Source organism: Pseudophryne corroboree, chromosome 4 (assembly GCF_028390025.1).
Source record: "Pseudophryne corroboree isolate aPseCor3 chromosome 4, aPseCor3.hap2, whole genome shotgun sequence".
Classification (NCBI taxonomy): domain Eukaryota; kingdom Metazoa; phylum Chordata; class Amphibia; order Anura; family Myobatrachidae; genus Pseudophryne; species Pseudophryne corroboree.
In genome coordinates this window covers 391,998,065-392,011,885 of record NC_086447.1, presented here as the reverse complement: position 1 = coordinate 392,011,885, position 13,821 = coordinate 391,998,065, and the positions used below count along the sequence as shown (strand labels likewise).

The 13,821-nt window shown below is 38.8% G+C and overlaps 1 protein-coding gene across 3 annotated transcripts in view; it reads right to left on the bottom strand.

Moving 5' to 3' along the window:
* MLIP (muscular LMNA interacting protein) overlaps positions 1 to 13,612 on the bottom strand; it is a 407,542-nt gene extending 393,930 nt beyond the window's left edge. For all 3 annotated transcript variants that reach the window (XR_010175988.1, XM_063916721.1, XM_063916720.1), the window contains exons 1-2: positions 13,511 to 13,612; positions 10,739 to 10,963 (exon numbers count right to left, since the gene is read on the bottom strand). Coding sequence is in view for 1 of the 3 variants with exons in the window: in XM_063916720.1 (XP_063772790.1) it covers positions 10,739 to 10,801 (63 nt within the window). In the remaining 2 variants the exon portion in view is untranslated. The remainder of the gene's footprint in view (positions 1 to 10,738; positions 10,964 to 13,510) is intronic.
* Between the last annotated feature and the right edge of the window lie 209 nt (positions 13,613 to 13,821).

Here is a 13,821-nt window from a genome sequence, read left to right as displayed (position 1 = left end):
AATACAGTAATGAAAAATATTTAAAATTACCTTTTAATCATTTATTAAAAAGACAGTAAGATTATACACAGAAATTTACAATGATAAAGTTACTATGTAAAAATTAGAATGAGTGAGCATCTCCAATGGACCCTCTAGTATGTCGTCTATAGTGATCTAAATATTAATTTTGAGGTGTTTAGAATTTAATATAGATGAACAAAGTAATTTGGATATCAATATCAGTTTCTTAATCGTGCCAATAGATAATCATTCCTAGTTGTAAACAAAGATCAAGGGGTCTATTTAATAAGCCTTGGATGGAGATAAAGTTGCTGGAGATAAAGTACCAGCCAATCAGCCCCTAACTGCCATGCCACAGGCTGTGTTTAGAAAAATGACAGGAGCCGATTGGCTGGTACTTTATCCCCAGAAACTTTATCTCCATCCAAGGCTTAGTAAATAGACCCCTTAATGTTCTGTCAAAAGAAAGGGCTTGATTGTCTGCATGGGGGACGTGATAGACCTATACCTATTCATGGAATAGTAGGTAATAAGTGTGTGGTTTGTAAATAGAGACTGCAAGGTAAAAATGTGTAGGGCTACCTTCTAGTGGAGAGGATAGAGTAAAAGCTCAGGTTGAGGGTTTCTCCACTACTTCTGCTTTCAGTGTCAAAATGATATAATTACTGCACCTGGTATTCTTAGGTTTGTTTCCCATCCAAATACTAACCAGGCCTTTCACTGCATAGCTTTCAAGATCATATGAGATTGGGCATAGCTAGTGAAGTATGGCAGTACTGATTATAATGTCCCAGCTGAGTGAGTGTGGTTAACAACTGTTTAGCAGCAGGGTGTACATCTGCATTCCAGGTATTGTGTGCTCAGAATCCCTGTTACATTTGCATTGCAGAGATTAGTAACTGGCTTTATATGGGGACTGACTTCCACCCTCTGCCGTTCCTCCAACCAGTCACTTCCAGCACCAGAGCTGTCACTGCTGGCCTCTCTCCAAACCACTTGCCCCACAGTTCTCAATGACCCAGGACTCCAGCAGATGTAACCTGAATCCTGCCACTAAATCTGTCAGCCGATGCTGCTACTCCTGCTAGAGGAAAATTAGGTGGCGGTATGTCAGAGGCAGAATTCTGGGAGGCAATGGAGTCATCTGCCGCCGGGCTCCTGCTCTGAGGGGGGCACCTCTCCTCCCATTCTGTGACACCACTCAATTAAGTTAATTGATAGCCGCCACTATCTCTTCAGTGGCCAACTTCCTCACTGGTCCATACACCTTACAAATCACACCCTCTTTATTATACTGTAGATACACATTTTACAAGTGTCATACCTGGGATAAGAAACCACAGCCTAATACACTGACAACAGACACTTTACAGATTAAGCTATTTGCTCTTGTATAGGAAATATGAGAATTCTAACTATATGATGTTACTTCTCAGACAATTACACATAACTTCATATAGTTAGAATTCTCATGCTTCCTCTACAGGAGCAAATAACTCCATCAGTAAAGTGTCTGCTGTGATCGTAACAGGTCATGGGTTCTAATCCTGGGTATGACTGCTAAGAAATGTGTGATTTAAAATAAAAGACAATTAAATGTGACAGTATATAATTTTTTTTCAGAACACCACACACACACACACACACACACACACACACACACACACACACACACACCTTAATATAGGAAATAGGGTGGTACCAACATTTATCTTGCCTCCGGGCAACTGGGACGAACTTACGCCACTATGGTATGTCATACCACCGTATTCCTCTCCACTTAGAGCACTGTTTGTATAGAATTTGTTGTGGAACAGTGATTCCCAACCTCAGTCCTCAAGGCACATTAACAGTACAGGTTTTTATGATAGCCATTCCTGAACACAGATTGTTAAATCAAAATAAATAAGGTACTATTTAAGTCACCTGAGCTCAAGTATGGCTATTGAGAACCCCTGCTGTAGAATTTAAAATGTTGAGACTATAGTTGCTGTACTTGTGTTTGCATTTTTTTTTTTTATTAAATAAAATAACCTTTAATAAAACAAAAACTAGGACAGGCTCTTGATATGATTTTCATTTAACCTCATCTCATTTAGACAAGAAATGCCGGTCAGGCAAACAGTGCATTCTGGTATATACTCTACAATTACCATGTTGCTCCAGTCCTGCATTCTAGATAAAGAAGAATATATGTTTAAGGAATGTGAATTATGAAAATCTTTTTCTTTAATATTTAGTCAGCTTAATGTTCAAGATATGTAATATTTGAATATACAAAGAAGTCATGGTTACATGCATGGTCATGGCAATGAACAAAGCAGTATTATCAGAAATAGAAATCTCATCAAAAAGAAAATACAGTATCAACACAAAAAGATGCAGTATATATTTTAACATAGTTGATAGTGTCCTTTTATTCTATAATCATAGGAAGATAATATTTTAAAAATTCTAAAGGCAAATTCAGTTTCACTAAAAGAAAAACAATATTATATATATATATATATATATATATATATATATAATTTGCAGGAGCTAAAGATAAAACAGATTTCTACATACTTTTCACCAGCTGGTGTGTATTGACAAAGAGGCAGAGCCCTCGAAACATTGACTTATTAACAAAGACAAGTTTCTTTCACCTTCAAAATGCCTTTTGAGTACCATTATTGGTCCACGGTTCGATAAAATGTATATATATATATATATATATAAAATATTTACACTGGGTATGTATTTTAGAATGTAATAATATGGTATGTAATAATAGCAGATAACATACAGTGTTTATTTAAATAACATGAATCTTACTGACAGCCATCAGTGATCTTGCATTTGAAAAACTGACATTGTTTATTATTACTCATCTTTGTATTTTATATGAAATGTCCTCATAAATAAATTGTTTACATTATTATTTCACGTTACAGTTGCAGGGTTTATTTATCATCTGGAGATTTAAGGAATCTTTGGAAAAATTGTGTTAAATTTTGTTGCAGTTTTTTCTTACCCCTAAAACGCATTGTGCTAAAAGCTATAAAATGTTTCTTCCACAGTAGTGGTTTATAAAATAATATTATGACAGATGTGATAAAACTACATAATAACAAAAATGATCCTTATTTGTGAAGACGATGAATAAAATCCTTATTAATATATTAAATATAAACACTTTATGTTTTTTGCTCGATCATGACCAAACCTTTTAATTGATTGACTTGACAATTGGTAAAAGAATAGTTTAGAGACTGGATTAGAACACAGGCTGTGTGTTTTCCCACACAGCTCCCATTCACATTTCAGTTTTTTTCAGCATCTGCCACACACAGCACAGAATAGGGAGATCTGTAGTGTACAGTAGTTACTTTGTATCAGAGAGATAATAAGGTCAAATAAAAGTTTCAGAGAGATACTAGGCTCAAGTAAAAAATATATACAAAACAATCACACAGGTTTCAGGCAATGTGCTGCACAGCAGTAAGTAAGTCTGCAATTGTTTACCATAGTAGGAATAGAGCAGCTGCACATCCTAAAAACCACAATGTTTGTAGCTTATAGTGTGTCAGCATTTTCGGTCAGAATGTGTAGACGTCTGCTACAATAAACATGTCATGTCTACTGATTACTGTTACTTATACAAAGTCTGTAGCCATAAATGATGATTAAGACACCATCTGAGACCACTATTCATAACTGACAGACCTCACAATACAGATAACTTGAAAGAGGCTATGCATTACAAGAAAATCTGTTGGAGATGTTGGGATCTGTTTTATAAACACTGCTGACACAGCCCTGGTACTTTCAGCTCCTAAGCACTGCCATCTGGCATATTACTTGCATCTACAGGCAAACACTACTGTGCCATCCAGGCTCTCTGTTCACATTCACTTTTGGAGGAACTGGCATACAAACTTTAATAGCATATGCGGACACATAATGAGAAGAGTGCTGACAGATATATTACTGACAGTCGAATGGCCATGTGCAGTGATGGTACACACCAGTTTAGGCATAGCACTTTTTCATTCAAATCTTAACAACAGAATGGTGAACTTCATTACTATTGTTTTTGTCCTTCAGAATATTACTTTAACTGTCACTCAGATGACCAATAACAAAATTTCCATTTAATGTTATTCTAATGATGACTGGACACGAACTTGCCCAGGCAATGTTGGGTACTACAGCTAGTCAGTAATATAATCAAATTAACAAAAACAGAAAATAGCCAAGCACCTGAGTGCCACCAGAGACCAAAGATATTTTTCTACAGCAGTGATCGGAAAAAGAGGTCATTGCCAAATTCACATGTAAACCATAACAAAAAACAGGTAGAACACTGCACTTCACTTTATCTTGTATATTAACACCCCAATAAGGACCAATGTTGCATCAATTATAACACCAAACATTGAATTATAAAGAATTAAAAAAAAATAAATAAAAAAAAATAAAGATAATTCAGAAAACAACTGTAAAATGGACAATATTCAATCCTTGATATACAAGCTTGGTTACAAGAACAATGTCAAAATATACAGTAGTCTCCAGGGATATTCTGGAAAAAATATAATATATATTTAAATTATAAAAGAGCACCATGATTATTCTGTATGTGCATAAGGCACAACAAGTAATTAATATGCAATGTAATTAATCTGCAAAGACAAGTAGATATTGGAGTCACTCTTTACAAAGTTTACCGCCAAAACCACTGAAATCTGCAGTCACAGGTGTCTATGAACACATTACTCATTCACAGAACACAGGAGCAGCACCGGCATATCAGTGCATAAACTGCTGGGAGGTCCAAAGCAGATAGCAATTAGTGGGTGGGAGGCACTATCCTCAAAAATGTCATCTAACCAAAAATGACATTTTCAGTGATTTGACCGTATTCCTTATATGCGTGGATTGCAAACCTTTCCAGAACTTGTTCCCAATAGGCAACGCCATCTATGTTTGTTGTTACCTAATAGAAGCCTATGGACATCTAACTGCAGACTTCCAGGAGAGGGATCTAATAGGATCTTTTTCAGTGTCAACTGTGGTTCGCGCATGCACTGGCCTTTGGCCATACAAGTGCAGAACTACTCCCGGGATATAAATCCAGAAGTCCTCTAAATCACAAAGGACAGTTCCTATTGTATAATAATGTGGATAAGATGACTATAAATATTATTTAGATTAAGGGGGAGATTCATCAAAGCTTGGAGAGAGATAACGTGAAGAGAGATAAAGTACCAACCATTGAGTTTCTAACTGCCAGTTTACAGTCTGTGTTTGAAAAATGACAGGAGCGGATTGGTTGGTACTTTATCTTTCTCCAAGCTTTCATAAATCTCATAGCCCATATGTTAATGCAACTGTTAGTCTGCATTTGTGATGTGTATGAATTTATAATATGGTCGAGTCTTTTCTAATTAAATCCTTGCTTGTACTAATAAAATATATTAGAGGAAGATATTTAGTAAGTATACAGTAGCTGACAGTTCTGATAAATAAAGCTCAATTTATCAACAATATAATGGTGCATAAAGCTCCGAAATCCAAACTAATTAATGCCTCATACACTGAATTTTCACTTTACTAGATAGATCTAAATTTGCAATAGTAAAGTTCTGACAATATCTGGCTTGTTTTCATATAAGTCAATGGTTTTAAACTTTAAAACTATCTACATGCTATGTGATTTTTTGATCAAAACAAAGGTTCCCCCATTGACTTCAATGATGGAAACCACTCCATTGAAGTCAAAGGTGGGAACCGATGCATTGTAGTCAATGATGGGAACCGAAAGGTTACTAGAGGTCAACCTTGTAGTTCCCATCATGGACTACAATGTATCGGTTTCCACCTTTGACTTCAATGGAACGTTTCCATCATTGAAGTCAAAGGGTTAACCTTTGATTGAGAGTTTGGCCACTCACAATCAGCAGGCGCTCCTACGGAGGCACCCACTGATTTGCTGGCAGCTCTTAGAATGACAGAAGCCATGTGGATCCCGGCATTTGCGTATCCAGCATGGAGCATGGTCTTGCATTTTTATTAACCCCTTGGATGCCTACTTGGAATGAAGAGGACCTGATCTACACTAGGAACTGGGATGCTTATATTGACAAGTGGATATGAATGGCTACAGGGAGTGTAGGTATGTGTGAGTGTGAGTCAGTGTGTAAATTAAAGTTGCACTTTCATGGCGTGTGTCTTGGGTTTACTTTAATTGAAACTTAATGAATAGAGTATCAACTTAGCACTCACAGCCCAGGGGTGCCAGGGATAGCCCTGGGGCTTCAGCCCTGGCCTAGGATGCCCTGGAGAGGGCACCCCCATGTATTGGGTGGATCCCCACTCCCCAGGAAACCTTGGCCTGGGCTGTCTAGTTAAGGGAGAAAATGCTATGGACACAGGGACCAATATAAGCATGTTACTTTCCCACTAGTGGAGCCCAGTTCTGGTTTTAAAAATATCAAGAGCCCCTGTCTTTTTTTCCAGATATTTTTGTAACCAGGACTGGCCCAAGAGCCTGGTGCTGGTGCTTAATATACGGGGAACCCTACACAATTTTTCCCCTGTATTTTTGGAATCAGGACCGACTTAAAGGGTCGGATTGGTTATGCTTGTTGGTGGAAACCCCACACCATTTTTATTTTTATTTGTAACCATTCAATGTCACTTACACAGAGAAGCACTGCACAAATCTCACTAATATGTGCCGGCTTCTCTAAACATGCTACTAAGAGGGCTGTCTATTTGAAAAGTATATTTTGGTTCGAATTTTCGCAATTCGCTGGTATGTTTGCAAACACAATTCTAGGTAAATTCCTGTGTTTCAGTGTTGTCTATGGGAAGTACTTCCAGTTTGAATGATGGTATTTGATTCTATTTGCAGGTTCTCCCATGCATTGAAATTCTGTGTGAGCCAACACTCCCGTGTTTGTACTTTGGTAAATTTCCGTGTTTGTAAAAATGACGAAACACTCCTGTGTTTACAAGTTTGGGCAAACACGGAGCTTAGTAAGTGAACCCTGAGGAGTATATACAAAACATTACTAATACTGTGTAATGACTTGGTTAGCATCATCCAGTGCTCCCAGTACTATGAGTCAGCAAGGCATTATGGCCCTCATTCCGAGTTGTTCGCTCGCTAGCTGCTTTTAGCAGCATTGCAAATGCTAGGCCGCCGCCCTCTGGGAGTGTATCTTAGCTTAGCAGAATAGTGAACGAAAGATTAGCAGAACTGCTACTAAATAATTCCCTGCAGTTTCTGAGTAGCTCCATACCTACTCCTAGACTGTGATCACCTCAGTCCGTTTAGTTCCTGGTTTGACGTCATAAACACGCCCTGCGTTCGGCAAGCCACTCCCCTGTTTCTCCAGCCACTCCTGCACTTCTACCTGGCACGCCTGCGTTTTTTTAGCACACTCCCTGAAAACGGGCAGTTTCCGCCCAGAAGCACCCACTTCCTGTCAATCACACTACGATCACTCGAGCGATGAAAAAACATCGCTCGAGCTTGTGTAAATCTACAAAGTTTTGTGTGAAAGTACTTAGCGCATGCACGCTGCATACCATGCGCATGCGCATTTTTGCAGTTTTTTCACTTGATCGCTGCACTGCGAAATCGGCAGCGAGCGAACAACTCGGAATGACCACCTATATGTGCTAACGATAATCATTTTTAGAAACAAGAGATATGATTATGATCTTTCGCTGGATTCTAGGTTTTTTTCATTTCTAGATAAATACACTTGAAATTTGGTTAGTGGTATGTTACATAACAGGTGAGGACAACATATTAAATAAATTCAATGAATCCCTCCTCTGTTGAATGTTTTTTCACTGCTTGTGCTTAGACTGCTTTGGTGGCATTTGCACTAATCACATTTCAACATGAAAATTACAACTTTTTATTCAGTAACCACACATACAGTACACCCATCTTTTTTTTTCAGAAGTTTTTAAATTTTTAGAAAATACCCTTTATTTGCTTATACACATACAGCAGGTTATATTAAATACAATTATACAATTGGTAAGATTCCCGTGTTATATTTAATAGCCACATTTTGACAAAAGCCCCCCAAATCTGTTTAAACCCAAGAACAACAACCTAAAATGTATTTACAATTGGAAGGATATGATACCCCCAAATGTATCAGGAAACAGGTATTGCAAATCCCCTATAGTTATTAGAACTGTGTCTAGTACAGAATTATTCTACAAGCAGGACTTCAAAATTAAATCTGCACTTGAAACGAATTTCTGTAGTTGAAGGTAATTTTGTCTGGAAATCACAAGTCATCACCAGACAATAACTACAGCACTAAGCTGCATATTTACTAAGCAGCAGTGGATTTACAAGACTCTCAATTTTATTTTACAGATTGTGCATGCAATATTTAAAAGGGCAATAATACTTAAAGCAAAACAAGCCTGATTTTGCATCTACTATTATTGCCCTTTTAAATATGGTAGGCAAAATCTATAAAAATCAAATGTTTTGTAAATCCAGTACTTCATAAATATGTCCCTAAGAAATGTAAAATAGGGGACTCCACTTTTTCAAATGCGGTATCCCTGAGTTACTGCCAGCCAGTCAGAGATACGTATGATTTATCGGAGGACGGGATGCTGACTGTAATGATCCCGACAGCGGGATCCTGTCCACCAGAATGCCGGCAGCAGGGCGAGTACTAGAAAGCCCCTTACAGGCTTGCTGCTCTCTCTACCCTGCGGGCATGGTGGCTCGCTGCACTCACCACAAGTTGTATTCTCCCTCTATGGGTGTCGAGGACACCCACAGAGGGAGAAAAGACTGTGTTGCCGGTATTCCGGGGGAGGCATTTCACCGCATGTAGGGATTCCAGTGGCAGTATTGTGACCACGAGGATCACGACTGGTGGTATTTTAACTGCTTCCCGCTTGTCAGAATGGTGGAGATATTCCCCATCCTTGACAATTTCTGTAGCATAGCGGATTCTCATCTCATTAATACACCTATAACCAGGTAACATAATTTATGGGTACACACAGTTTTAAAAAGAAGAATCTCTTCTCTTTCAAACAAGAGTGCCCCCATGTTTTTTAGGTGACAGTATGGAGTAGTTAGGTGACTTTGAGTACAACACATACACACATAGTCATCCCCTGTACTAATGATATTTTAGTTTCATGTCTTTGGGGGTGATTCAGACCTGATCGTAGATGTGCTAAATTTAGCACATCTATGATCAGTTTCTCTGACATGCGTGGGGGACGCCCAGCACAGGGCTAGTCCGTCCCGCATGTCAGGCCTTACCCCCGTGCACGGGTGTGAAAGAATCGCGCAGCGGTGATTCTTTCACACCCGCCAAGTAGTTCCCTACCTGCGCAGCCTAGCTGTGTTGGCAGGCGGTTACCCAATGCATTCCGGGTCGCAGTGGCTGCGTGTGATGTAATGTAGCCACCGCAGCCTGCCCCTGCAATGGTTTCGGACACGTCTTCATTGTCCGGACTGCACCCACCAACGGCATTCAAACGCCAATGGCTTGCCCCCTCCCGCCCCGCGATCGCCTCTGCCTGTCAATCAGGCAGAGGTGATCGCAGCCCCGAGATATCACTGGGCCTCACAGGGTGCACCCGCGCGGCGCGCCTGCGCGAATGCACTCCCCAAAGGGCTTCAGACAGAAATTGCTGCCATTGCAGCTATCGGGGCTGAATTAGGCCCTTTATCACGGCCCAGCACAATGATATCCTAACCCTGAAGTCTCCTCCCAAGTCCCAAATCAATATCGGTTAAGTTTTTTCAATTTACTCTAACGTTTGAATTTTTTATGTATATGTGGAGGACAAGTCTCAATCATCATCACCAGAGGTTAAATGCAAACATATATTTTATTCCTCTTTAAACAAACATGGGAATATCATTTAGAATAGCAGAAGTCCTAGTGAATACAGTATATGTTCCTGAAACTAACACACTGTTGATATTTGGAAGGCACAATAATACTGTTTTAGTCACATATACCACTAGTAGTGCTATGAAAAGTGGTGCATGCTATACTTTCATAACAGCTCATATACTGTGTATGACAGCTCTTGTGTGAAAGTTTAGAGGAACATGAGAAGAAGGCAAAGGGGTCAGGTACTAAACTAGGGAGACGATGATGTCACAGTGACTAAGACATTATAGAACAGTCTGACTTGTATAAAAAGTTTTCTGTTCACTGAATGCAATCATTAAGGCCAAATATATTACACTCTTTGTACCATCTTAAAAACACGTTTTACATATTTGCAATCAAGTCACTATCAATAAGTGTAGTAAGATATACATTTTCTTAGATCTTTACATTTATATGAAGTTACATACATAATTACAACAATATAAATTAGTATAACACTGAATGTTCAATAACTTATTTTCACATTAGCCTAAGATCACTGTACTGTATTTTTATTTAAACATTTATGAGTGACCTGTCCATGAGTCAACAGAGAAAATAAGCAGGTGGATTCAAAAAACAACTTAGAGTTTATTAATAGTTTATTCTGTCTGCCATCTAGAATTCTGTGCTGTGTGCACCCCAGTTTGTAGAGCTACTTCTTATTAGCAGGTGTGTACAGCTGCAGTCCCAGAACCCCAGGAGAGAATGTAAATAACATACAGAACTCCTACACTGCAGCAAGTGTCTAGCTTGACAAGTTTTATTTGCACACGGCTAATGCAAAATGTGGTCAGTCTTACCGTAGTTGTCTCTCTTACAGTCTTGTTTGATAGGGTTTTAATTCTATGTTTTCCTAAATCCATTTTCCAGACATAAATCCTTAGTGAAATAAAACCATCTTGTTACTGGTTGGTTATCTTGGTTCTCTTCAAGCTGCTGTCTTCATAGTGTGTCCTACAGATAACTTCTTCTTAACAGTACTTTCCAATTATAGTTCCATGAAGCACACAAATAGTACTGAGTCCCTGGAGGAAGGAGACAGCTGGCTTCAGATAACAATTCATGTAAAGCCAAGTTCTATTTCAAAGCTATATCCCATTATTTTCTTTAAGGAAATGTAAACATCTGTATTTTTAATTGTCAATTCCTCTGTGATCTGTAGAATGCAATTATATATCCTAAGTGTAAAATATGTTTATTCATATTTAGTTTGTGGTGTGAGATCAGACAGAGAACTCCTAAAAATAACTAAGTAAATAGAACCAATGTTGTAGTTTCCAAGCCAGAGCAATGATGTGTCGGCATGCTCATCTCTGGCATTGTACATTTTATGATATGTGTAATTCGAATTCGAGGGTGAGTGGGAGATCTTTATCACTAGTGGAGTGAATATTGTAGAATAGTGTATATATATATATCTATCTATCCATAATGTGGTCTCACCAATTCCATAAAAGTATACGTTTTCATAGGTCATCATCACCATCAAAATCTGCAAATCATTTTGACCCCTTAGGGCCATTCTCAGTGCAAACAACTTAGCAAGTGGACAGTTCAGCATGAAGACAGAAAGGAGTACCCCTTGCAGTGACAAGTTATGAATGTGAATGCGGATATCTACATTGGATAGATAGATAGATAGATAGATAGATAGATAGATAGATAGATAGATAGATAGGTAGATAGATATGTATACAATTTGCTTATAGTCACTTCAATAGCATTGAGCTAGTAGTATTTTGTGTGCCGGGGCATCCCTGAATATATATATATATATATATATATATATATAGTTCCAATATGACCGGCACTCCAAACAAAAGTTTTAAATACCTGGGTGCCCTCCACGGTCCAAACGGAGCAAACACAGAGAGAGAGATCCTGACGAAAGGTGTGATTAAACAGCACCTGAAACGTTGACATTTAAAGCTTGTGTAGCTGTCTCTTTTTTGAAAACCCGTGGAGTGCCGCCAGTATCTCTCTCTCTCTCTATATATATATATATATATATACACACACAGATACAAAACCACAGCACTCGCCACCCCAGAAGCGGGGTACATGGCTGCTCTTACCACTAATATGGTGGGATGCATGTAGCCCATGACCACATTACTTAAATACATACAAACAGAAAGCTCAGCACTCACCATAGCAAGCTCACTTATCCTCAACACATCAATAAATAAATGATGGGGTTTAGTTAGTGAACTGGCCAATGCACAGAAGCCTGCAAACCAGATGCCAAGATAGTGTAGGACCTGCAAGAAGGTGGGGTACCTTGGCAATCGGTTTGCTGGCTTCTGTGCATTGGCCAATTCAACAACTAAACCCCCATCATTTATTTATTGATGTGTATATATATATATATATATATATATATATAGAAACAAAAAGTTCAGCACTCACCAAAATGAGCTCACTTATCCTCACAACATCAATGAATAAATGAATAAATGATGGGGGTTTAGTTAGTGAATTGGCCAATGCACGGCAGCCTGCATACCGCTCGCCAAGGTACCCCACCTTCATGCAGGTCCTACACTATCACAAAATCATAAAAATTAAAACCTGGCAACTGTATCACATAATATAACTGCAAATATGCCCACTTGGTGTAAGGTGTACCTGCCATGAACTGCATGGCTTTTAAAAGGTACACTAGTCACCTGACACTGGCTGATAAATGACTAAAGGGCAGCTGACACAGGTTTAAGATAATTGGGGTGCATGAACAAAGTTTGTGCCCACAGTTAATGAGTTAACCAAGGATTAACCCTGAAATATACCAGCAAATGGAAAACCACAGCACTCGCCACCCCAGAAGCGGGGTGCAGAATCCGTACTCGCCACTAGTAGGGTGGGGTGCATGTAGCCCATGGCCACCTACTCAAAAATATAGAAACAAAAAGTTCAGCACTCACCAAAATGAGCTCACTTATCCTCACAACATCAATGAATAAATGAATAAATGATGGGGGTTTAGTTAGTGAATTGGCCAATGCACGGAAGCCTGCATACCGCTCGCCAAGGTACCCCACCTTCATGCAGGTCCTACACTATCACAAAATCATAAAAATTATAACCTGGCAACTGTATCATATAATATAACTGCAAATATGCCCACTTGGTGTAAGGTGTACCTGCCATGAACTGCATGCCTTTTAAAAGGTACACTAGTCACCTGACACTGGCTGATATATATATATATATATATATATACACAAACTTGTCGTCTGGCACTCTGGACACTTGTCTTGATGCCGGGGTGCCTTCCTTAGATTAATATACAACCAATTCTCCCATACCTGTAGTCAGGTGCTGGAAGGAAAAAATAGAGGAGGTACTCCATGGACTTGGTGTTAAAAGGCTTGCAATAAAACTTCATATCAAATACAAAATGTGCTCCAAGAAGCGTTAAATGACAACAACGAATATATATATATATATATATATATATAGCAGACAGACGGGCGGCACTCAGAAATAATGACATGCAACAAGTAGGATAAAGCAACGTTTCGAAGTGTATTACTTCTTCATCAGGATAACAAAGACAGTATAAAACATACCTTATATAAGCTCACCACAGCGTGTCAAACAGCTCCGGCGCGGGACGCGAGTGCAGACGCCCACAGATGACGTCATCACTGCTTGACGTGTAACCGGGGCAACTGTAAGCAAAAGACTCCACAGTTTAAGGCAAGATCAGTGGAACACCGATCCGTGAACAAAAAATACAAACATAGTACAATAATACATATACAATTAAAAACATACTGAAGCTATTGGAAACATAGAGACTGCTGTCGAGCATTACTGATAGATTACAGGGGAAGAGAATAATAATTGCAAACAAGAACAAAAACACAACAAGGTATAG